General features: G+C 55.8%; 3 protein-coding genes across 7 annotated transcripts in view; 1 reads left to right on the forward strand and 2 right to left on the reverse strand.

Moving 5' to 3' along the window:
* FAM222B (family with sequence similarity 222 member B) overlaps window positions 1-5006 on the forward strand; it is a 62193-nt gene extending 57187 nt beyond the window's left edge. For 2 of the 3 annotated variants that reach the window (XM_057715033.1, XM_057715031.1), the window contains exon 3: window positions 1072-5006. In XM_057715033.1, the coding sequence (XP_057571016.1) occupies window positions 1072-2681 (1610 nt within the window). In that variant the 3' untranslated portion in view covers window positions 2682-5006. The remainder of the gene's footprint in view (window positions 1-1071) is intronic. The other variant, XM_057715034.1, reaches the window with a different exon arrangement.
* Window positions 5007-7679: 2673 nt separating this feature from the next.
* On the reverse strand, window positions 7680-13696 carry TRAF4 (TNF receptor associated factor 4). 2 transcript variants are annotated; one of them, XM_057715036.1, is made up of 8 exons: window positions 13444-13557; window positions 11045-11152; window positions 10426-10477; window positions 9739-9843; window positions 9502-9663; window positions 9251-9412; window positions 9009-9164; window positions 7680-8798 (listed from the first exon to the last, which is right to left on the reverse strand). In XM_057715036.1, exons 2-8 carry the CDS (start codon window positions 11074-11076, stop codon window positions 8166-8168), a joined length of 1302 nt encoding a protein of 433 aa, XP_057571019.1. In that variant the 5' UTR covers window positions 11077-11152; window positions 13444-13557; the 3' UTR covers window positions 7680-8165. The 2 variants fall into 2 exon arrangements, with proteins under 2 accessions (XP_057571019.1, XP_057571018.1); XM_057715035.1 differs by lacking the exon at window positions 11045-11152 and having other exon boundaries at window positions 13444-13696.
* Window positions 13697-14249: 553 nt separating this feature from the next.
* NEK8 (NIMA related kinase 8) lies at window positions 14250-23995 on the reverse strand. 2 transcript variants are annotated; one of them, XM_057714526.1, is made up of 15 exons: window positions 23409-23995; window positions 20697-20902; window positions 20225-20457; window positions 19855-19986; window positions 18946-19154; window positions 18702-18781; window positions 18441-18622; window positions 18195-18345; window positions 17715-17791; window positions 17271-17388; window positions 16466-16616; window positions 16040-16203; window positions 15777-15935; window positions 15437-15595; window positions 14250-15031 (listed from the first exon to the last, which is right to left on the reverse strand). In XM_057714526.1, exons 1-15 carry the CDS (start codon window positions 23453-23455, stop codon window positions 15003-15005), a joined length of 2097 nt encoding a protein of 698 aa, XP_057570509.1. In that variant the 5' UTR covers window positions 23456-23995; the 3' UTR covers window positions 14250-15002. The 2 variants fall into 2 exon arrangements, with proteins under 2 accessions (XP_057570509.1, XP_057570508.1); XM_057714525.1 differs by lacking the exon at window positions 23409-23995 and having other exon boundaries at window positions 20697-20952.
* Between the last annotated feature and the right edge of the window lie 398 nt (window positions 23996-24393).

The raw sequence follows: 24393 nt of genomic DNA on the forward strand, positions 1-24393 counted from the left end.
CTGGCATCCTTAAAGAGCTCTTGTTCTCAGAACCTTTTCCTTTTTGACTGGAAGCACGACATCCGCTGGAGCCCCCCTGATGGGAGGCAACTGGAGATGGGAACAAAGAGACTGTTAACATTAATGAGGCCCATTGAGCGGTGTTTCCGCAGTCTCCAAAGGAAGGCAGGTTTTTCCTTTTTCATTTTGGAAAGTGACAGCTGAAAGGGGCCCGAATACAGACTATTTTTGGCTCTCCGGATTTAAAGATTCTCTGAATCCTTTCTCCTCAGTTCCCTCCCTGCTGCCCTGTCATTATTGTCACCCCCCACAAGGAAATAAATAAAGCCTTTTGATCTTCACCCAGTCAGGCTGAGAGTAAGCTGTAAACAAAAGTGAACTTGTGACATGGGGATGGGGGAGGGATGTTGGCAGCTTACTCCTCTGCCCCTGAAAAAGAAGCATCCTGTCTACTGTGCCAGGATGCCCACCCGGTGGGCACAGTGCCCCAGCTGCCAAGGCAGAGAGAAAGCTGATGCTTCACTGGCCGCTGCAGACTGAAGAGGAGTCATTCTGGGTGCCTCCTTCCCCAGGGTGTCATGGGGCAGGGACTGAGTGGCCCTGACAAACAGCTCTGCTTAGGACCTTCAACCCCCGGCCAGCATGGGCTGGTAGGAACTTGGAGAGAATTCCACGTGAGAATTGACCAAATTCTGGCTCTTTACGATACAAGACTATTGAAAGTTGTTCTGCTATTCTGACCTTGAGTGACCTCATTTGTAAAGTAGGAATATCAGGATAGTACCTGCCTCCTAAAGCAATAGCAAGAATTCATTGAGATAGCCTTTCACTCGGCACAAGACCTGGCTCTTTAGAAGTACGCACTAAAAAAAAAAAAAAGAAGTACACACTAAATGTTAGCAGTGCTTGTTTTTGTGGGGCTGAGGCTGGGTCTGAAATGAAGGCTAGGGATGACAACTTAGTTAGCCCTGCCCCGCAGGCCCTCAAATGGGAAATCTAGAAGGGCTGGTTGGCTTGGCACTGATGAGCTCCCTCTCCTTCTTTGCTCTCCTTCCCCTTCTCTCTCTCTAGGGGACACTACACAGAAAATGAGAACTGCTCACTACCCTACCCCAGCCGAATTGGACGCGTATGCTAAGAAGGTCGCAAACAACCCACTGACTATAAAAATCTTCCCCAACAGTGTGAAGGTTCCCCAGCGGAAACACGTTCGTCGTACTGTGAACGGCCTCGACACATCAGCCCAGCGCTACAGCCCCTACCCGACTCAGGCTGCCGCCAAGGCAGGCCTGCTTGCCATTGTCAAAGTGCCAGCCAAGAGCATACTCAAGGACTTTGACGGCACCCGAGCCCGGTTGCTCCCTGAGGCCATCATGAACCCCCCAGTGGCACCCTATGCTACTGTGGCACCCAGCACTTTAGCCCACCCCCAGGCCCAGGCTCTGGCCCGCCAGCAGGCCCTGCAGCACGCACAGACCCTGGCCCATGCCCCTCCCCAGACGCTGCAGCACCCTCAGGGTATCCCGCCACCCCAGGCGCTGTCCCACCCTCAGAGCCTCCAGCAGCCTCAGGGCCTGGGCCACCCTCAGCCCCTGGCCCAAACCCAGGGCTTGGTCCATCCTCAGGCCCTGTCTCACCAGGGTCTCCAGCACCCCCCAACTCCCTTGCTGCATGGAGGCCGGAAGATGCCAGACTCAGATGCCCCCCCGAATGTGACCGTGTCTACCTCAACTATCCCCCTTTCCATGGCGGCCACCCTGCAGCACAGCCAGCCCCCGGACCTGAGCAGCATCGTGCACCAGATCAACCAGTTTTGCCAGACGCGGGCAGGCGCCAGCACTACCTCAGTGTGTGAGGGCCAGATCGCCAACCCCAGCCCCATTAGTCGCAGTCTGCTCATCAATGCAAGCACGCGGGTGTCGACCCACAGTGTCCCCACACCAATGCCTTCATGTGTGGTCAATGCCATGGAGCACACCCACGCGGCCACAGCCGCACTGCCCGCCGCAGGCCCTGTCAACCTGCCCACGGGCATCGCTCGAGCCCCCACTGGCTACCCTAGCGACCTCAAGCCAGTCGCCTGGAACCAGCACCAGCTGGCCCACTTACAGCAGATGTGCAGTGAGGCTGGTGGGACGCCGGCCTCTGGCCTAACAGGCAAGCATGCGGCAGGACGCGAGTTGGCAGGGCCTGGCTTTGTGGGCAAGGCCCCTGCCTACCCGCAGGAACTCTGCCTGGCACAGTCTTTCCATCTGAAGCCACCCCTGGAGAAGCCAACCCCATCCCCACCAGTCAACGGCCTGGCAGCCCCATTGGCCTACCCCAATGGTCACTACTTCCAACCCCTGTGGAACAACATTCTGCCCACTCCCAATAGCGACAGCTCGGGGTCTCAGGACCTCGCCATGCCGTTCCACGGTGGGCAGCCTGCGGGTGCACCCCTCGACTGTGCGGCGGCGGCTGCTGGGGCCCACTACCGGGCCGGGACCGGGGGGGGTCCAGTGGCAAGCCAGAACAGCCTGATGCAAACAGTGGATTACCTAAGTGGGGATTTCCAGCAGGCCTGCTTCCGAGAACAGAGCCTGGCCATGCTGAGCAAGGCCCAGCGAGCCCCTGGCAGCCGAGCCCCTGACCCCACAGATAGTCGGAATCTTCATGTTCAGCACCCTGGGTATAGATAGGTAGCCCTGGTGCCCTCCACAAGCTACATGTCATACATCACCCTCCTAGGTTTAGTCTTACTTTTGAGTAATTGGATAGTTTCAAAGTTTCACTGCTCCAATGTGATCATTCTTAGATGTCTAAGAAAGGGAATTTAGTGGGATATAATTGAGGACAGAGGGGGATCCTCTTTGCCCTCATCTTCTCCTCTACCGGCCCCAGCAACTTTTGGGTTTTTGTTGGGACCTAATCCCTAGTCCAGGCTTTTGTCTCCAATGCCTGCCTGTCAGTCCACTTCCTACCCCCTGGCCATTTCCCACCAGCCTCCTTTTGTCTTTTCCTTCACCTCTCAATTTTTCCCTTAGGACTGAGGTGTGGGCTAAGGGAAGGGCCCCATAGGTGAGGTAGCTCTGGCACTCAGCCACCTAAGCTAGGCCTCTCCCTGTCTGTCTGTCTCTCTCTCTCTCTGGGACTAAGAAGCCAGACTTCCCAAGTGCTCTGGAAGCCAATTCCTTATCTACCCAAAGACCTCAAATCAAAACTGACCCAGTCTGCATCTCCTCCCAGCCTTTCTCCATTCGTCAAGGCTTTGTTTTCCATCTGCATTGATCCCAGAGCTACTGCACTTGTCCTTGGTACACTCCTCAAGGGCATCCTGCAGGCACGTGGCCATAGCCTTGAGACATGAGGGAAAAAAACTTGTCTTTGTGTTGATACCTTGGTTCCTGACTCCCTTTCCATCTCTAGAGAAATGCCAAGACCATCCGGCATACCCAAGATCTTTCTCACTGTTGTCTCTCTCCTAAGTCACCTGCTGCCCTCATCCCCCACTCCCCCCTCAAAAAAATTAAGCAAAACAAAACAAAAAAACAGTCTTACTTGAGGAATTAGGTAGTAGGTATGGGATGATCACATTGGAGTTTGGAATAAAAAACACTGAGAAAAAAGTTAAACTGCATTTGGTTCTCTCTACACTGGCTAAGACTATTGGTCTACACTGTAAGTTCTAAACGTCCTGTTTCTGTATGAATGTAGTGTGGGTTTGAGTAGCAGTGTGTGTGAGCGGCCCCACAGGTGCATTCACTGTCTAGTCACCTTTCACAGCCCCTCAGTTTAATGAAGAGAAAAACACAAAGCCTTAAGCTCTTTGAATTCTCCTTTACCAAACGAGCATGGTTCTCACAGCTGGAGATGGGCCTCTACTGGAAACAGCCCCTTCTCCCCCTTGCCCTTTCTTGACCCACTCCGTGCTCAACGTCTCATTCCCAGGTGACAGTTAGTTGGCTAGAAATTTAAAGCTTTTCTATAACTTTAAACTTAGATGATGTTTTGTTGTAATGTTTTGCACCCTTCTGTTAAAGATGCATAGTTGGCCTTTTTTTTGCTTTTTTTTTTTTTTTTTTTAAACCAAATAAGCCCTACCATTTCCTCTTGTTTCTGGGGAATGTGAGCTGATGTTCTTATTTAAGATTTTGGGTTTTGTTTACTATACTATCCACTGTTCTTTAGCCAGAAATTCTCTAGTGATTGAAAGCAATGTGACTGAAGACCAGTTTTTAAATTATGTGTTGGCAAGTTGCCTTATATTTAAAAAGAGAAAAAAAAAAAAGAAAAAAAATGCCTGATTGTGTTATGCCAAATGATAGAGCAACATGAAGTCCTAATTTATTGTTCCCAGTTGTTTTCCTGCTGTCTGTGAACACTGGTACCTCCCTGTCCTGAGCCCTCAGGAGCACCTGTAGCTTCTGGTGTGATGCCTTCTCCCAGTGTGTTGGCCACCATCTCACCCAGGGGCCCCTTCCAGTTCTTGCTTCTCTGAGTTAAATTCTCTGAAAGAACACCACTGTCTCCTCTTATCCTTTGCTTGACCTCCAAACCAGATGTTTTTGCTGTAATTTTTTCCAATGCCTCTCCCCAAAAGGTGAGCTGTCACTTTAGGAAATTGGACCAGACACCAACTTGGGGGCTTAATATCAAACCTCAAACCCATCTCTTCCTGTGTAGGGGTGCAAGTCTCAAGCTCTCCCACCCCTAGTCTGCATGGAAAATGTACTGTGACCTCCTGCCCCCTCCCCCCCTTGCCTTTGGTGTGAGATGTTTCCTTGTTCACCCTGAGCCCCTCTCCCCCTCTGCCAGCCAACCCCCAACCAGCAATAAGGGTCCAAGCCAGGGCCTCCTATCCACGCCCCCTGCCTCCATTCCACACTGCCCCTAGGAAATACCTGGATCCCTCCGCCGTACACATGCTGTAGCATTCGTTCTCCAGCTCCCTCATCCTCTCACCTGTGGTGGTTTATGGGTGTGATGGGGTTTTTAAGATTATTATAAACCAGTAAAAAGAAAAAACTCACCTTTTGATCTTGTCCTATTCGTTTAATGCTGTCAGTGTTTAAGGTGATCTTCCTTAATGGTTTTTAACGTCTTATTTACTAGAAGTAATTTCTCATTTTTAAGGGGACCCCCTAGTGTTTGTCCCAGTCAGAAGCCCTCCCAATCCATTACCCCAGACCAGGTGTGCTCAGTCAGCCCCTGGAGAGTACCCAGCTGGCTGGCCCTCTCCCTAGCCAGGGCTGTAAGGGGTTTGGTTAAGTATGGTCTGCTGCCCTTCACTGGCGGGTCCAGTTCAGTGTACTGCCACTTTCACTGCAGGGACCATCCGTCATTGAAAAATGGGGATCTGGTTTGCTAGTAAGCCAACTTAAGACTAAACGTCTGTCTCCACCCCCCAACATTTTGAAATTTCTGAGGGCCTCTGACAGGTGGAAGTAATGCTGTTGTAATCTGTAACATGAAAAGCGACCCTCATGGTGATTTGAGTTTTAAGGGCTGAGTGTTGGAGAACTTTTTTGTCTGCAGGGGAAAAAAAAATCCAAAAGAGCACTTTAGGTCCCCTCCTCCCCTTCCTGCTGAGTTTGGGTCTGGGCTAAGATGTGGTTGAGGGAAGGAAAGATCCCGCAGGTTGTGGGACTCAGGGTGGAATCAGATGGTTGGTAGGTGGCTCTCAAAAGTGGAGTTGAAAGCACCCTTCTGAGTATGCCCTTTTCTGTGGGGGGCCCTTTTGTGAAGGTCTTTTGCCTCCTTTACGCCTCATCCCATCCCTGTAAAAGAAAGCCCTTTTCTGCCTGTGTCAGATGAGACCTGCAGTTAGCCTAGGGTCACAGCTAAGACAGAGTACACAGTGAGCTGAGCCCAGCTCACACTGTGATGCAAAAACCTGGCCTGAGTTCCACAAGCAAGTATGACTGCTTGCAAAAGCACTGAATGAGGGCAAGGCCTGGAGTGGGAGGTCAATTGCAACATCCATTGTTGCAGGCAACTGAAGGAGGCACCAACCTTCTTTGTGAACCTACTGCCTGGAATGGTGCAGGGGCACAGTACTGCCAGCAGAGGGAGCACAAGCTTGATGCAGGGGGTTCTGGCTTCTCTTGGAAGGCTAATGCAGAAGAGTGGTTCCACCTGTTGTTGCTTGAAGGCCATGCTTAAGTGAGTTCATGGTCTTCTCTACCAGCTTCCAGGCCTCACTGTGCCAAGATGGTTTAGCTGGTGAAAGAGCCATCTTTACTTTCTCAGCAAGGCAGCCAAAGCTTCATCTCTTCCCTAGATCAGTGAATTTGAATTTTTGAAGGCTAAGTTGGTTAGTTCCCTGGGCTGGCTGGCTCAGGCTTAGACCTTTCCTGTCCCCTTCTGATAAGGGCTCTTTTCACCTGGGTCTCTGTCTGGGAAAGTAGAGAAGGCAAGCTAGAGCCCTTGAGCCTTCTCCTTACTAAACGATGCTTCCCATACACAGAGCCTCTTCTCAGGACAAGGCAAGAGTAAGGCACTTTAGGCTGAGTTAGTCTTTACGAAGCTAGCAGGATTATTCTCATTTTACCAGTGAGAGTAAGGATGCCTCGTGCAGCGAAGTAACTTGCCAAAAAGCAAGCACAGAAAAGATCCAAAACCAAATCTATTGCCAAAATTAAAGGAAGCTATTCTAGGGATTGCTGGAGCTTAAAACTGAATCCAGTGATAAGGAAAAAAAAAAAAACCCAGGCCCTGCCCCAAACTAGCTGAAAGATCACTGAAGTCAATTCACTCCTCTGTTCCATTTCACCAGTCAAATGTGGATAATCGAAGGCACCCATTGAGGCCTGTGTGAAAAGCAAGTAAGTGTGGATGAGAAAATCCAAGTGCCTTTTGCTCAGTTTAGGAGTCCCTGGGTGTGGGCTGGGCTTTGGAGTTAGACTGACATTCATCAAGCACTCACAGTCATCCCCCAGTATCCACAGGGAATTGCTTTAAGAATACTCAGCGGATACCAAAATCCACAGATGCTCAAGTCCCTGATATAAAATAGCATAGTATCTGCATGTAGCCTACACACATCTTCTGGTATGTTTTAAATAATCTCTAGATTATTTGTAATAGAATGTAATACTATGTCAATTTGCCCATGAATGGCCAATAACTTCTGCTTTTCGTAACTTTCTGGAACTTTCCCCAAATATTTCCAGTTCGCTGTTGATTGAATTCAAGGATGTGGAACCCACAGATGCAAAGGACCAACTCTATTTTGTGCTGGGGATATGCGTTTATCTTCACCACAGCCTAAGATAGGTCCTTTTATTAAAAGCTATCATACTTAACTGTTGTATTAAATGAAATAATGCATATAAAGTGCTTAACAGTGTCTGTCACACCAAAAGTACTCACTAAATGGTAGCTGTTATCATTAGACCAAGAAAGACTCGCCTACAGCACAGGCACTAGTCTTTGGTGGGGTATGGACTAGGGGCTCTAACCTTACAAAATGTCCAAGCCTGCACCCCGCTCATCTAACCACCAGAGGGCAGCAGCAGGCAGCCGTCTTTCACACAAAGCCTAATGCAGTCCCTTTGTCGCCACCAGAGGACGACCCAGCAGGGCTGCTGGATTCTGGGGCCAGAGTGGTTGCAGTCCCGGACTGGTTCCTTGACTTCAAAATTGGGCCCAGCCTTCCAGGACCCCAAACAACCCAGATGAGTCAGGCTGGAACCAAGTTAATAAATACAATTCAAGATTTATTAAAAATCAGGGCTCCCCTGCTGTGCCCTCCTGGCACTAAGTAAATAAATAACCAGAGGGGACACAGCTGGGGAAAGGAGAAATCGGAGCTGAAGACAGATTCTTTAACTACCCCCGTTTCCCAACTCCCCCTCCCCCCCTATGGCTCTTGGGACATAGCACCAGCAGGCACCTCAGTCCCAGGAAGAGTGTGGCCAGCACCAAGGCATGTCTGCCCTGTCCAGGAGACAGGCTCTGGGATCACTTGTTTCCAAGCCCTTGATGACCCTAAGACCTGCTCTTCCCAGAGGCCAGGGCTGAAGCACCAATAGGAGGCACCTGAGGGTGGTGGGGAAGGAGGGAGGGGAACAGAACCCAGGCAGCAGCAGCAGCTGTCAGGGGGTCCGGCCCCCTCTCCAGGCTCAGCCTGCCTGATGGAGGTCATTTCCCACCCCCTCTTTCTCCTGCAGCTGGGTCTGCTCTCAGCTGAGGATCTTTCGGGGCAATTCAACAGAGGCACGGATGAAGACTGCATCATCCCGCACATAGTTTCGCTTGCGGATATCCTGGTGGGAGATGAACTTGGGGTAACCAAAGCCCAAAGAACTCTCATCCAGGGAGCCCCGCCAAGTGCCTGGTTTTTGGAAATTCTTCCAGTTTGGATCAGGGTGAAAGGTCTCAGTGACATGCTGTGGCTTAGCCAGCCCAGGGTCGCTCTGATCCAGCAGGGAGAAGGTGACGCGGCGGGCAAAGGGCCACTCAAGGAGATTGTCAAAGGCACCTGGCAGCACGCGAATGTAAAGCGAGAGATGCGTGCCCTCACCACTGCCATTGCCATTGAGGAACGCAGACACCTGCAGCTTGTAGCCATACTTATGTGTGTAGAATGCAGGGCTGAAGCACTCAAGGTTGGGCTTGGCTTTGGCCTCCTGTAGCCTGCGTCCGTAACTGCCAATCTTCCAGATGAGCACACCATCGCTGCCCACGGAAAGCTCCTCCAGCTCTCTCCGCAGCTCCTGCAGCTCCTGCCGCTGCCGGCTCACCAGAGCACACATCATGGCCAGGTGTGGTTTCACGCTCTCCTCCACATGCCGCGCCATTGCCAGCTTAGGGCACTGTTGGCAAAGCCCCAGGCCATGGGGAAGGAGAGGAGAGTTAGTAGGGGCAAGCCCAGGGGAGAGGGGAGGAGTAGGTGCAGGGCAGTGGGCACCCAGCTCTGAATGAGGAAGGTAGAGGGCACTAGGAGCTGGCCAGCAGGGGAAGGACTGAGGCTCCTGAGGTTTCACGGACCAAGGATGGAGCTGACAGGAAGGGAGGCATCTCACCCTGTGCTTGCAGCCGGAGTCTTTGAATGGGCACAGCACCAGGGCAGTGCTACAGCTGTCCTTGAGATGGCCCGGCAGGTCCTCCCGAGCCACGGTGCCCACGCCACACTGGTTGGGGCACGGCACCGGCAGCCTCGGGCATTGGTACTGGTGGCTCTAGGGCCGTAGAGGCAGAGAGAAGCAGTCAGTAGCCTGACTCCCTGCTACCTGCCCCACGCCCCACAGCTCAGGAAGGGCCTCACCTGGATGGTGTCGAAGACAAACTCCTTGGTGCAGTAGGTGCAAGGCTGGGTGCGCTTGGGGCACTCAGAGGTGGCATGCTGGGCCAGCAGCCGCCGCATCATGCGAGCGCCGCACTTGTTCTCGCAGTACACACTCTCTTGTGGGCACACACCCTCGTGGCTCTGCGGAAATGCCAGAGGGGCTGAGTTAAGGGATCCCTGGGCCACCAGGTACCCCAGTCTCCCTCTATCCTCAGCCAGGCCCCACCCACCTCAAAGGCCTCCCCGCTGAAGTCACAGCCACAGAACTCGCACTTGAGGCGCCGCTTGGGGCAGTCGTGCTGCAGGTGCGCAGGCAGATCCCGGCGGCTCAGCTTGGCGGGGCAGCGGTTGGGGCAGGGGACCACATTGAAGCTGCAGGTATTCAGGTGGGCCTGGTGGGAGGGGCCGCAGTTAGTGTCTGCCCAGGGAGGGGCTGGCCCCCCACCCCGCTGCCTTCAGAGCCTCACCTGTAGGTGGCGAAGGGGCCCACTCCAGCGGCAGCCCTCCTCACTGTGGATGCAGCGGATAGGCAGGCCCAATACCTGTACCTCCAGCTCTGGGTCTGGGTAGATCTGGGGGCAAGAGGAGAGGAACCGGTCACGGTCAGAGCCTGCTACAGTCTCCAGTTCCCACCTCCTCCACCCCCAGAAAGGCTAGCTCCCTACCTTAGAGCCAGTAACAGCCTCTCTTGGGCTAAATTCCCCTCTGTGCCCAGGGATAAAGAACACAGCAGGTGGAATCTGCCCCACACTAGATCCCAGGCTCCCCTGTGCACTGGCATAGGACACTCCCTTTGGGGTGGCAGCCAATCAGCCTGCTTAGTCCCAAGCAGCCCCCACACCCTCTGCTTCCTTCCTCCGGGTAGAGGGGTCCTGGCCCTCAGCCACAGGTCTGGCCAGCCACCCAAAGGGGAGGGGAACACTTCTGGTGGGCACAGAGCAGCTCTGTGCACCCCCACAGGCTGGGCATTGTGCCTGCCCTCCAGGGCAAACACGGGCCTCATTTGCAAACTGGCCTGGTGGGAGGGAACAGGCCACCTTTGTGGGGGCGCATGATTCTGCAGCACTGGGTTGACATTGGCCTTGAGCCCACTGGCTGCAGCAGCTCCAGCCTCCACCAAGGGCAAGAGCCTGTACCTGGCACGGTGGACTCACCTTGGCATAGTCCAGAGGAAGTTGATCCTCAGGGCACTTGAAGACTCCTTCACTGTGAAGGGGGAGGGGAGAGGGTCAAGGCACCACATTATGGGAAGGGAGATCCCTGGGCCCCACCCCCTCAACCCGGGCAGCCTCCTTCCCTCACCAGACCGGTTCCCAGGCAGCCCCACCTGAGAGGGCAAGTGGAGGCCTGAGGGTACCCACTTCTCCAGGACCCCAGAAGATCCCAGCTCCTGTCCTGGGGAGGGTGGATCTGGGCCCAGTGGAGGCAGAGGCAGCTGCCTCACACAGCATTTGACCAACAGGTGGCAGCTGGCACCCCTCCCCCCAGAATGGCAGCTGGACTGGGAAACAGGCTGCCCAGCCACCCAGTCCCCCAGGTTAGTTTTCATTGGCTGGACTGAAAGCGGACGGGGGAGGGTGAACAAGGATGGGCTGAGATTAAATGCCAGGGCTGCCCAGCCCCCATGAAGGTGCCCAGCCAAGACCCAGGGCAAAGGTCAGCTTAGACCACCTTACCCCAACTCTTCCCTCCTCCTATGTGGGTGTATCTTCTAAAGCAAAGAGGAAAGGCTCCCTCCAAGGTACTGTGTTTACACTCCCATCTAGTTCTCACCAGCTGCCTGAGAAGGGGCTCAGTGTCCCCATTTGGCAGCTGAAAGAACTGAGGCTCACAGCTGAACTGGATATGTCTGATTCCACAGCTCAGATAGTTTCTACTACCCTGTACACGGGAGAGAGGCTAGTTCAGAAAAACTGTCCAGGCAAGCACAGCAAGAGTCTGGTCAGTGCACGGCAAGCATCTGAAGCCTGCGGACCCTTCTGCTGCCCTCCCTCTCCTCCGCCAATCCCTCACCAGGCTGTCAGGACTCGAGGAACCTGTGGCACACCTCCTCCTGCCAACATGGCCTTGCTGACCCTAGCCAGGACCAGTCACACATGCCTGGCGTGGCCTAGGCAGGGCAAGGGCTCACCCAGCAGGGCTGAAGGCCCTCAGGTGGGGCATTTCTGGCAAGTCTGAGTCAGGCAGGTGGGAGGCAGGCAAGGGTGAAGGTGGAAGCAGAGGCTACACGGCAGCCCTGTCCACGATGGCACTCTGCAGGATGCAGACGGTCCATGCCCCGGGTGCGCAAAGGATTCCTGGCCCCCACCTCCTCCCCCTGACCCCATGACTACTACTGGCCATGCTGCCAGTGCCAAGAATCAGACGTGCCCAGGCACTGAGGAGGTGTGCCCGTGCCCACAGGGCAACCAGCCTTCCTGGACCAACCTGAGTAATAGCCCTCGCAGGAGTGGGGAAAGAGGGGTGGGCCATGGGGGAGGGGGTCTGCTTGACTGCTTCAGGAATGTGCTGACTTAGTGGTTTTGGAGTCAGGGAGGGGACTGAGGCAAGTACCCAGGCTTCAGGCAGATTAGCCTGGGCAGCTTGGGGCCCAGCCAGGACAAAGGTTCCCCCGGGGCTATGGACACCCTGGCTGGTAGGGTGGGAGGGGCAGTGCCTGTCCCACCATCGCTTTCCTCCCGGGCCTCAGCGTCAGAACTCAGGCGCTAGCGGAGGTGGGGGGGAGCAGGGGCAGAGACTGCTCCAGGCTGTGCAGTGGAGGCCCAGGCCCCGGGGAGAAGGCAGGATGAGGGGAGGGGGCTGTGGGAGAGGAAGAGGGGATTTCCGGGAGGGGGAGGGGCAGGAGTAGCAGAGAGGGACACAGGAGGAGGGAAACCAGCCTGACAGCCACCTCTCCCCCCCCAACCCCGTTCCTTCCCCGAGGCAGTCAGGGTGGGTCAGCTGAGGAGGGGGGAGGCTCAGCTGGCCTCATCTGGAAACCAGAGGGCCGCGGAAGGGCACAGAAGAAGACAATGGGGCTGTGTGTCGGGAGGGGAGTGTGTGTACACTGAAGGGAGGAGGGAGGAGGGAGGAGGCAAAAGGAGGAGGGGGCAGCACAGCAGCCTGTGCAGGAGCATATGTGAGGGCAGGACCGGCCCAGGCTGCAAGGAACAGAAAACAAAGGGCCTGCTGAGATTTCTGCCGGGCCAGGGGCTGCGAAGGACGGAGGGAGGGAGCACTTAAGGCAGGAAACCCAGAGGTGTTCTCCCAGCCTGCGCCCCGCGAACCCTCAGCAAACAGCCTCCTGACACATGGCAGGGGCTGACCCAGCCTTCCCCCGTGTTCTCGGCGCACGACCTCCCCAGGAGCCAAGGTTCCCTCTTCTCGCCCCCCCACACCCTGGACTGAGCAGGTCCCAGTGTGGGCAGGAGACTCAGGACACCACGGCGCCCAGAACTCGACGGGTGTCGCCCAGGAGCCGAGGGATGAACCTGGATCGGAAGAAGGCAGGGCGTTCAGTCACACCCAGGGTGCGACCCCTCCCTAATGATTTCTAGAGCACTCGCGGTACTCGAGACCCCCAGGGGCAGGGAGGGACACCCAACGGGTTCCTGCTTCAGGGGAGATTGGGAGCGTCGCAGTTCCTCTATCGTGCAGCCCGGGCTCACAACCCAGTTAAGTCTTCAGGTAACTGTGCGACCGTGGGCAAGTCGCAGCCTTTCTTTTAATTTGAATCTCGTCTCCTCATCTGTGAAATGGGAGAACAATAGCTGCCGTTCTCGGAAGAGCTTAGATGGGTGAAAACTCCGGAAGCTTAAGGTGCTGCGCGGGGCAGAGGGTTTTGTCCTCCTCTTCCCAGAAGGTTTCAAAGTTCAAGGCTGAGGCCGCTGTGGCCCCAGGTGAGGGGGAAGGGCCGGCCACGGATCAGGAAGGGCGTCCTTTCCCACCTCCACCCTGCGGGAAGGCACGGAATTCTTCCCACCTGGAGCGCGGCACGCGGGACCCTACGGATTAGTGCGTGGGGTCCTCCCTCGAGGCCTGACGTCACCGCCGCCCCGTGACGTCACGGTGGGCGCCCCTGAGGTCTCGGGGCCGCGGCGCAGACAAAGGCCCGGCACGCCTCCGGCCTGGGCCCTCCCCCGGCGGCGTCTCCCACCCCCCGCCGGCCGTCCCCGCTCTCCCCCGGGCCGCACCTGAGGAACTCCTGCAGGCAGGTGTCGCAGAAGCGGTGGCCGCAGGTAGAGACCTGCACGGGCTCGCGCATAGGCTTCCCGCACAGCGGGCACAGCAGCCGCCGCTTGGGCTTCTCCAAGAACTTGTAGTCGAAGCCGGGCATGGCGGGCGGGCACGGGCGAGCGGGGCCGGGTACGCCGCGGCCCCACAGCCCGCGCCTCGCTCGGGCCGCGCTCCCGGCTGCGGGCGGCGCCGACTGGCGGCCGCGGCCTGCGCCCGGCCCACGAGCCCGCCCGCCGGAAGAGGGGGCGGGGCCGCGCCCGCGCGGTCCTAGTGCCCGCTCGGCCGGACGCGCCACGCACCCGGCGGGCCGGCGGCTTCGGGGTCGGCTCTCCACCAGGCTCGCCCCCTCCACGAAGCAGGGGCTCCTCTCTCCCCTCGGGAAGAGAGATCGAGGCCTCGCTGCTCCCCAGGGCTGGGGGGTGGGGTGGGGGAGGGCTCTCACGCAGGATGGGGCGGAGGGCCCCGCGGGCCGGGCCGGGCCGGGCCGCGCCACAAAGATTCGCTTCTCCGGAGTCAACAGCATGGTCTCAGGGGCCACGTGTCGCCCGGGGGCCCGGGGCTCCAGCTTCGCGGTACTAGGCAGCTGAAGCCTGGCAACCAGATCCGGGGAGCCCAGCTGGGCGGGGAGGCCAGGATGGGCGCTGGGCCAGAGGAACCTCGGCCCCAGCCTCAGGCTGCGCCCACATTCCTCCCTCGACCTCGGCCCTACAGCCCAGATGGAGACCAGCCCAGCCCTGGGGTGGCCGCCACCCCCACCTCTGAAGAGACCACACTCTTAGGCAGGCAGCTGACTTTTTTATTGGCGCTATTTCCCAGTCATCGGGAAACTAGTCTGGTCCAACCAGCTGCTCTTTCTCCCAGCCTGCTTTGAGGGAATGGCATGGGGTGAGGGGCAACGTTCAGCAGGGATCCCCTCTGCAGTACACTGCTGCCCATGCACTCCCGCAGGGGAAGGGAGGCATTCAGAAATTGTGTAAACCCCTGCCTCAGGATATAGGAGTAGGGGCAGGTGGCAGCACGCCTGGGACCTCCCTGCCCCAGGCAATGCAGGGGCTAGGCCGCTGGAATGGCCAGTCCAGGCAGGCCCTGGCTTGCCCTACTCCAAAGCAGCGAGCTGCTCTCCCAATAGACACCAGGGACTTATTTCCTAACTGGACTGGGGGAAGGAGCAGGGTCTGGGTAGAGCCACAGCCACCTCCAGCTTTTTTGTGCAGAGGCTCTGGAGACCACCCTGCTTCCAAAGTTTAAGTCTGGCCTCCAACTCTAGCCAGGCTGAAACTTGGGGACATTAACTAAAGATAAGAAGGGGTGGGGAGGGGAAAAAGGGATGTTGGGGGAATAGAGTGGTTGAGTTTTACATATCCAGGGCCAAAAGCAGAGCAGGGGCTTTACTGGTTCTTATACTCCATTGATGATACAATCCAGGGGGCTGGTCATGCCTGAGGCACCTGCACTTTTTCAAGAACATTCACAGGAGAAGCAATATCAGGGTGGTCCAGAGGTGTATCCAGCTGCCTCAAGGGGGCACTGGCTCATCTGTAACCGCTGGAGAGTACAAAAGAGAAATCCCTTCAGCCTCCCAGAGGGCAGTGCCTCCAGCAAGCCTCAGCTACCTCCACTCTCACTCCCACACTGGGCCCTGGACTCTGGACCCTGCCACGCCAGAAACAGAGGTTCAGACTAAACTGGACTTGAGGGCTGGAGGAGGAAGAATGCATTTGGGCCCTGTGGAGCAGTGGAGGCAGCCCTTCAGTGAGGCCCAAGAAGCTGGGTAGAGCTGGGTCTTGCCCACCCCAGGAGCTCACTTTTGCCCCACAGCTTCTGCTTTCATTTATCTGGGGGCTGAAGGTGCTTTTAGTAATTTGGGCTGTGACCCCACTGGGGATGGGAGTGTGGGCAGGGGCCAGCTGGGTTAACCCTTATGTGGGTGAGGGTGAAGTTATAACTCACTGCGAATAGCCAGGAGAGTGTTTCCATGGCAACAGGACACAGAAGTCACTGTGTAGGGGTGTGTCTCATCCAGCTGCACTGGCCTAGGGAGTCCAGCATCCTCATCCCTTCTTCCCAGGCGACCTCGGGCCCCTTTGCCCCAAGAGTACACTTCACCTTCTGCCAAAGAGAATCCCCAGGAGAGAAATGGGAGGACATAGCTTAGCAAGCAGCTAGCCTCCTAGATTGCCATACTGGCTCCAACATGGGGTTGCTGAGTTCAGCAGTCCTGAGCATAATCCCCCATTGCCCGTGGGTCTGCCCACACCCCTATGTGCCCCCCACACTGCCCACTAATCACCTGCCCCAATGGCCACAGTGAAGGCATCCCCACAGGCCACCGTTACTATCTTGATGCCCTGGAGGCCTTGGACTTGACACGGTGCCCGGCTGACCCGGCGCGCGTTGGTACCCAACTGCCCATGCTGATTGCTGCCGAAAGTGTAGCAGTCACCAGAGGCTGTGAGGGAGGAGAGAGGACAGGAAGAAAAGGGTGCCTCAACAGAGGACCCAAGGAAGCCAGGAGAGTCCACCTTTGGCCTCCTGTGCCCAGGTCCTACTTACTGGTTACAGCAGCTGAATGAGCAGTGCCCAGGTCCACACTCAGCAGGGGTTCCCAGTCCAGCGGGGCAGAACCTAGTGGTGTGAAGCTCAGGGCCTCCTCCACTTGCTGGTGTGGGGCAGGCTCCTCCCCAAGGGAGAGGTGGTCCAGCCCCAGCTTGTTGAACCTGAGGGCAGAGCCAGAAGCCAAGTCCAACTGACAGTTTATATAGACTGTCCTCCCCCCACCTTATCTGGGCAGGAGCTGGTGCACCAGGGGACATATCCTACTCTGGGCTGAACCCACAGCACACTCAAGCCCCCCTCGGTTCTAATTCCTGGTGGGAGGTAGGCAATGACCCATGGAGCACTGGCAGCGAGGGAGGGCAGGGCCAGGGCAGGCTAGTCATCATTGTGTACCTATGATGACTACCTGTCGCTCCCACTTACCTGTTGCTCCCACAGGCCAGGGCTCGGCCAGGCACAGTGAGGACCATGGAGGAGTCAATGCCACATACAACCCGCTGGGCTTCCTGTCCTGGGGGCATGGGTACCTGCTGGGGGCAGCTGTGGGACTCCCTGGTGCCTAGTCCCAGCCGGCCTACGAGAGAAACCAGGACTGGGCTAGTTTGAGCTTTAGGGCTGGTGATACTAGGATAAGGAGGACCCACGAAGAGGAAGTAACAGCGTGAGTGAAAGCTGTTCCTCAGACTGAAATGTCCATCCTTGGCCCCTCCATGGGTCAATCCTACTCCTCCTTTAAGATCCTGTTCAGATGCCATGTCTGTCTTCTCCAGGTGGAGTCCCTTGCCATTCCTTGGGTTCCCACACCTCTGGACCTTGGGTGGAGCCCTGATGCTGTCTGTCCTCTGTCATGCTGGAGATGTGTCATCCCTCTCCCGTCTAGACTGAGTCCTCCAGGAGGACAGGGATGCCATCTAAGTCATCTCGAGTTTCAAGGCCCAGCCTGATGTCTGAGGCAGACATCAGGGCCACAACAAATATCGCTGGATGCATGAAATCTTTCTCATGACATCATGAGCACCCAAAGGAACTGACATCTTGTTCATCTTGTCTCAGCACCCAGCACAAGGTGGGCACATAGTGGGTGTGCAAGAAAGGTTTGTTGAGTGAATAAATGAATGGAATCAGAGAGAAGAGGAGGAGAGAACAGGCCATGGGGTAGAAGATGGCTATGAAGGGGAACAAATTATGGCTGGGGGTTTCCAGAGGCTGGAACAGAGTGAAATCTTACCACCATCTCCGCGGCCCCAGGCAAATAGTTCTCGCTCAGTGGACAAGGCTAGCACATGAGACGCCCCACAGGCCACCTGCACCATCTCATAGCCCAGCAGGGCCTCCACAATGGTGGGCTAGAGAGAGAGGAAGCAAGGGCAGACCGGGCAAGGGGCCTGGACTAGCCGCCTGGCTCAGCATTCCCAGTAGGGATTGAGGTTGGAGGCTGCAAATTCTCATTAGGTGGCTGTCTCTTTAACTCCCCGCCCCCCCTTCTGCAACCAGTGGGGAAGCCTGGTCTTTCTGTACTTCCCCAGATGCTGCCCAGAACAGGTGCAGCCTAGGAGCCACAGGGACCTGTGGCTGATGTGGGTCCCCCTGCCCCCAACCTGGGTATCAGCTCTCAGATGTGGCTTGCCACATCTCCCCACTTCCTCCTCCCCGATGTACAGGCAAAACCCACCTGGCTGATGTCATTGAGGCTGCCATGGCCTAGGCACCCATTGCTGCCGCTGCCAAAGGTCATGATGATGCCTCGGTCTGGGGAGGGGGGCAGTGAGGAAAGGGAAAGGAGAGAGATTAGGCTGTTTTTCCAGACAGACCAGTGCAACCTTGGATTGGAGGAGCAAGAAAGAGTTATTTGGAGGCTAGGGCTGGAAGAATTGGATGGGGGGAGAAAAGGACTGGGGTCTTTCTTCCCAAGTGTGTGACTCTGGACAAGTGACAGCCTCTGAGCCTTAGTTTCTAGATCTGTCATAATGGGGACGATATAACGGCCTTGTCAGGCCTGCTGTGAAGGTAAAGGAGATCTGTAAGTAAAGCACCCGCTGGAAGATAAAAGCATTATTAAGTGAGCAGTTAGCAAATGCCGGGCAATGAAGGAAGTTGCTCTGGGGGGCCTTCTTATAGCTGAGTCCCCACAGGGTAGTCCCCCAGGGCTCACCAGTCAGGCAGGCCGTGAAGAGGTCCCCACAGGCCACGTGCTTGATAGTCACACCCGACTGGCCCTCCAGGAAACGGGAGACGAACTGGGGCTGCTGCTGCTCCACCGCCCCCGGGAGGAGGGCGCCCCCTCCGGCGCCTAGGGGCGGGGCCTGCGAGGGGACAGGGGAGGGCGTGGGCGGCGCCTGAGCACTCAGCTCCCGACCCGCGCCCCCCTGCTCCCTTCAGGCCCACCCGGGCCGCTCACCTCCCAGAGGATGAGGCGCCCAGAGCGCGTGACGCCGGCCTTCTGCGTGCGCCCGGCTGCCACCTGGACCACCTCTGTGTTGAGCATCGGCAGCCGCAGCGGCGCGCTGAGCCCGCCGCCCCACGTGTATACCGACGACAGCGGTGGCGGAATGGCTGGCCGTGCGGGTCCCCGGGGGACACCTGCGAGGACAACTCGTCAGGCCTATCACATTGGTGGCAATGCCGTGGCGTCCGCCATCCCGGCGGTCTCCCGACTTACCTCTGCAACGAGCGCTGGTGGTCCTGCTCCCTGTGCCGCCAGGAGCCATGGGTGGCCCGGTGGCCAGGGACTTCTCTGACCTGCGAAACAGATGGGGGCTTCAGGACAAGGACCCTCCCTGGCATCCCCACACCCAGAAATAGAGGACTTGCCAAGAGTGCCTCTCTGCCCCAGGCCTACTGTGCTGCCACTGGGTGCCCCCTGCTGCCCAGGGTCCCCTTCCTCCCCCGCTCCCTGCACGGGCCTCCGCATGCGGACGCTGCCCAGGTCGGTGTGGAGGTTGAGGAGTGCTCGGATGCAGAGAGGCTGCGCCATGATGTGGCTGAGTGGTGGCCGCTGTGCGGGCTCCAGGCTGAGCAGACTCAGAACCAGCTGGCGCAGCTCAGGGCTGTACCGGTCAGAGATGGGCGCAAAGGTGCCGCTCATGATCTTCAACACCAGCGCTGGCAGGTTCTGTGAAGGCACCAAGGGTGGGGTTGGCCAGAACCTCAGGCCAGGCTCTTGAACGGCAGCACCCCCACTTCAGCCCGAGAGCTTAGCCTGGTGGGGTGGTCAGAGCCCTGCACTTAGAAGCCTTCAGTCTGGTGAGGGGACGCCCAGGATGATAGGGGAGCCAAACCCTGCTTTCAAGAACCTCTCTTAAGGGAGCTGCAGCCATGTCAGCTGGCTGCATGTTGGGAAACTCAAGTCTTGCCCTTAGGAGGGGCCCTAATCTGATGGGAGAGCCCTACCCTCAGGAGCCCTCAGTTTAATGGGGGGACCCAAGCCCTTTCCTCAAGAACCTATATTCTTTTTTTTTTTTTAACATTTATTTTATTTCGTTGCACCAGTCTTAGTCATGACAGGTAGGTTCCTTAGTTGCAGCATGCAAACTCTTAGTTGTGGCATGTGGGATCTAGTTCCCTGACCAGGGATTGAACCCAGGCCCCCTCCATTGGGAGCTCCTCAGAGTCTTAACCACTGCACCATCAGGGAAGTCCCAGGAACCTATATTCTGAGGAAAGCCACAGCTCTGGCCTGGGGTAATCCACCAATCTGATGAAAGACACATAACTGAGACACAAGAGAAGAAACACAGAAGTGGTTGGAGCCAAGGACTTCAGGAGACAGAGGTAGGGATTTCCCAATTGTCCTCTTGGGGGGACTTACTCACCGCAGCCTCAAACGCCCTCTTGAGGCTGGCCAGCTCATACAGGACACAGCCCAGGGCCCAGATGTCACTCTTCTGGTTGTAGGGCTTGCCCTCACACAGTTCAGGGGAAATGTAGCATGGAGTACCCACCACCTGCAGAAGGGAAGCTGATACTACAGCCCTGGGATGGGAGGACCAAGGCTCCGCCCAAAACTCCACTTAGAGACAGTTTCTCCCCAAAGCAGGCAAAAGTGCTTCCTCCTGCAGGACCACCCAGCCAGGGACTAAGGGGCGAAGGTCTTGGGGGTGTAGGGGTGGGGACAGGGATGCAACATGGACCTTGGCCCTCCAAACCTCCAGCACCCTTGAGGCCCCCTCCACGCCCAGGCACCGTGTACGCCTTGCTCTTGCTGCTAAGGATCTTGGAGATGCCGAAGTCACCAATCTTGACAACCATGCGGTGTTTGTCTAGAAGGATGTTTTGGGTCTTGAGGTCCCGGTGCAGGATGAGGTGGGTGTGCACGTGATGCAGCGCCAGCAGAATCTGCACAAAGAAGTGCAGGATGGTCTCCTCCTCCAGCAGGGAATTACAGCGCTTCTGGATGAACTCAGCCAGGGTGCCGCCTGCAGCCACAAGGAACTAATCAAGATCCAGGCTTCTCCATGCTTGAGATTTTCCTTTCATGAAACTAAAGGCCCAGAGAGGGCAAGGACCTGCCAGTATCACACAACTGGGGTCACAATTCTATACCTCTGACCCTTAGTCAAGTCCATTCCAAGGAAGGAAGCTGGCTGATCTGTGCCTGCCTGGCCCAGGGATGAGAGGCCCTTGGATCCAGCCTCCTGCAAGGAGGCTGGCTCACCTGGTGCGTATTCCATGGCGATCATAAGAGCCTTGTCCTCCAGGAAGTTCTCGTAGTACTCAATGACATTGGGGTGGTTGAGCAGCTTGAGGACCTGGCACTCATTCTGGGCTGCCTGCCGCTCTTCCTTGGTCATCTGCTCCACTGGGATCTGCTTGATGATCACCAGCTTCTGGTCAGCCTTGCGCAGGCACAGATGAACAATCCTGAGGACATGGAGTACAAGAGTGGGTACCAGCTGAGCCTCCAACCACATATCAGGCAGGGCAGACCTGTTGATTGGGTGTTCCTCAGGACAGGGGAATGGGCATCTAGACTAAGAAGTCATCTAAGTAAGTGCACAGACACTGAGTTTAGGAATGGGGAGAACCGATCACAAACTGTGTGAGACCTTAGGCAAGTCGTTTAACTTATCTGGGACTCACTTCACCACAGGCACAACGAGGTAAAGTTAGTCTTGGTCTCTGCAAGTCCCACAGACTCTGGAGTTAACTGCCTGGGTTCAAATCCTGGCTCCTTCTCTTACTAGTTATCTGGTCTTCAATTATGTGACATCAGGATCTGGAAAATAGGATCAATCTCACAAGGTTGTTGAGAGGATCAAATGAGAAAATGCATGTACTGTACGTAGCACAGAGCCTGGCACATCAAAAATACTTAGTGAGGGACTTCCCTGGTGGTGCAGTGGTTAAGAATCTGCCTGCCAATGCAGGGGACACGTGTTCTAGCCCTGGCCGGAGGAGATCCCACATGCTGCGGAGCAACTAAGCCTGTGTGCCACAATTACTGAGCCTGCGCTCTAGAGCCCCCGAGCCACAACTACTAAGTCCACGTGCTGCAGCTATTGAAGCCCACGCACCTAGAGCCCGTGCTCCACAAGAGAAGCCACCACAATGAGAAGCCCGTGCACCACAACAAAAAGTAGCCCCCGCTTGTTGTAACTAGAGAAAAGCAACGAAGACCCAATACAGCCAATAAATAAATAAATAAATTTATTTAAAAAAATAGTGAGTAGGAGCCATTCATTTCATTATTTTCTTCCAACTCTGTAGTCAGTGTTCATAAAAGCAGGGTTTTGTTCTTTCTCCTTCATCACCTAGCCCCAGTGCGTAGCCTTGTGCATACCCCAGCACTTGGTAGGAGCTCAATAAGTATCTGCTGAATGATGGACTAAGTATCAAATGTATTATCTCCAGCTCAGACCTCTCCTCTGAGCCTCATACTTACATATTCAACTACCTGCTTTGCATCTCTACCTGAATGGCTTGCAAGCATCCTAAATTTTAACAAATACAAAACTCTTGATTCCTGCCCTTAAAACCTTTCCTTCCTCCGTTTCTTCCATCTCAGTAATGACACCACCATCCCCCAATAATTAAAAGTCAGACACCTGAAAATCATGCCAGAATCTTTCCTCTATCTCACATTAACATCAGTAAATCCTGTTTCTACTACCTCCAAAATACTGTGAACCCACCCATTTCTCTCTGTGTCTTCTGCTATAACCCTTGGCCATACTATCATTTCTTGCCTAAAATACTGCACTAGACTTCAAACGGTCCCTTTCACTCTTGTCACCCTTAAATCTGAATTCCATGCAGCAGGGGACTTCCCTGGTGGTGCAATGGATAAGACTACGCTCCCAATGCAGGGGGCCCTGGTTCGATCCCTGGTCAGGGAACTAGATCCCACATGCATGCTATGATTAAGGGTTCACATGCTGCAACTAAGGAGCCTGCCTGTTGCAACTAAGACCCAGTGCAACCAAATAAATATTTTTAAAAATAAAACAGGGCTTCCTAGGTGGCGCAGTGGTTGAGAATCCACCTGCCAATGCGGAGGACACGGGTTCAATCCCTGCTCCAGGAAGATCCCACATGCCGCGGAGCAGCTAAACCCGTGCGCCAAAAAAAAATAAAATAAAATGAATTCCACACAGCAGCCAGAGTGACATTTTAAACATGCAAATCATATCAAGACCATTCCTTTGCTTAAAACTCTTTTCCTTTACAATGCAAATAAATTCAACTCCTTTAACTCAGCCTACAAGGCCATAATCTGGTTCCTCTGTGACAATCACATTTTATTCCATTCTTTATCTTGCCCACTACATTCCAACTACATTAGTCTTTTTCTCAGTGGTTTGAGTACTCTGAATTCTTTCCCACGTGAGGACTTTAGCATAAGCTGCTTCCTCCGCCTGAGAAGCTCTGCCTTTTTCAGATTACATACTGGTCCTCATTCCTCAAGTCTTGGTTTTAAACTTCACCTCTCAGAGAAATTTTCCTTGGCCACCCCAAATGAATACTCCCTGGTGGTGTCGTCTGTTCTCGCAGTTGTTCATCACTGCTTTAACAATGTCCTGTTTACTGTAGTCTGTAAGTTCCGAGAGGGAAAACACGCCTGTTTTGGCCTTAACTATATACCCAGCACCGAAAGCCTGACGTGTATAGTTACCGCTCCACATTTGTTGAATGAGTGAGTCAGGATCAAAGCACAAACTCTGCGGGGGCCGCAAAGGCAGGCCGGGGGCGTGACCTCCTTGGAGGCGGAGTTTCCCAACCTGGACTAGGACCGGAAACCTGGGCGGGGCTTCCCAGAGTGGGCGCTCACGCGTCGGGGCGGGGCTAAGCGGGCAGAGATTTTGCGGTCAGAGCTGGGGCTTATTTTCCCTCTCCCCGGGCAGTTGCCTCCCCCAGAGCCCTGGCTCACCCGAAGGCACCTCTGCCCACCACACGGATCCGCTCGTACTTCTCCATCTCATTTCTCAGAGTCACAGTTCCGGAACCCCCCAGCTCAGACGCGGCGCGTGCGCGGACCCGCCCTCCCTAGAGCCACGCCCCCTGCACTGCAAGATAATTGCCGGGTGGAGCTAGCGGAGCTAGGTGTTAGGTTCAGCCTCTCGTTTGTCTCCGCTGATTTGTCCCGTTCCTGCAGCCCGGATCTGCAGTCGCCGTCCCAGGGTGCAGAGGATGGGGCGCTGTGCCATTTCTTGGCACGCCCCGCAAAGGCCAGCACCGTACCAGCCACTTCCTACACACGTGGCCGCATCCGGCCCTCGCAAAGCTTCCTTAGACCCGACGGGTTCCTCGTGCAGGCCGAGTGAGGGTGGGAAGGAAGGACCGATCTCTCTGCCTCACCCTTTGCCCACTAGTGACGTTTTTCCCGAAGGAGAGGGCAGATTCTCATTGGCACACAGACGATAAACACCACCAACACTGAACCGAGTCAGCGCTCTCGGTCTGTGGGGCAGGGGGCAGGGTGAGTTTCGTGTTTGCCTAGGGAGGGACCGGGGAAACCCCGAGCTGTGCAAGTTGATTCACCCAGGGAGGACGTGACACGGTCTCCGGGTTGTCCCGACTGGTGAGCACTGCGCTCGTCAATACCCTCGACTTCCCAACGAATGTATGCAGCGCTGCCGCAGAGTAATCTGCCTTTAATACTCAACTAGAGAGACCCTCCTGGGGGGGTGGGGAGATGGGAGGGAGGTGGACTACTACCTGAAAGCGTCGGGGAAAGGGGAAAAGGCAGTTGTTCGGCGGATGTGGGTTCAAGGCTTCTGCCCAGAGATAGGGGGCTGGTTAGTACAATTGTCTAAGATCTTGACCGGAAGTGAGTTTAATTCCAGGTTTCTCCCTGCAGCTTCCTGCTCTTCACAAGCTCCATAAAAGCTCACTTTAGGGAGCAGGAAGGATGG

The sequence above is a fragment of the Hippopotamus amphibius genome, chromosome 17 (assembly GCF_030028045.1).
Source record: "Hippopotamus amphibius kiboko isolate mHipAmp2 chromosome 17, mHipAmp2.hap2, whole genome shotgun sequence".
In the NCBI taxonomy this organism is placed as follows: domain Eukaryota; kingdom Metazoa; phylum Chordata; class Mammalia; order Artiodactyla; family Hippopotamidae; genus Hippopotamus; species Hippopotamus amphibius.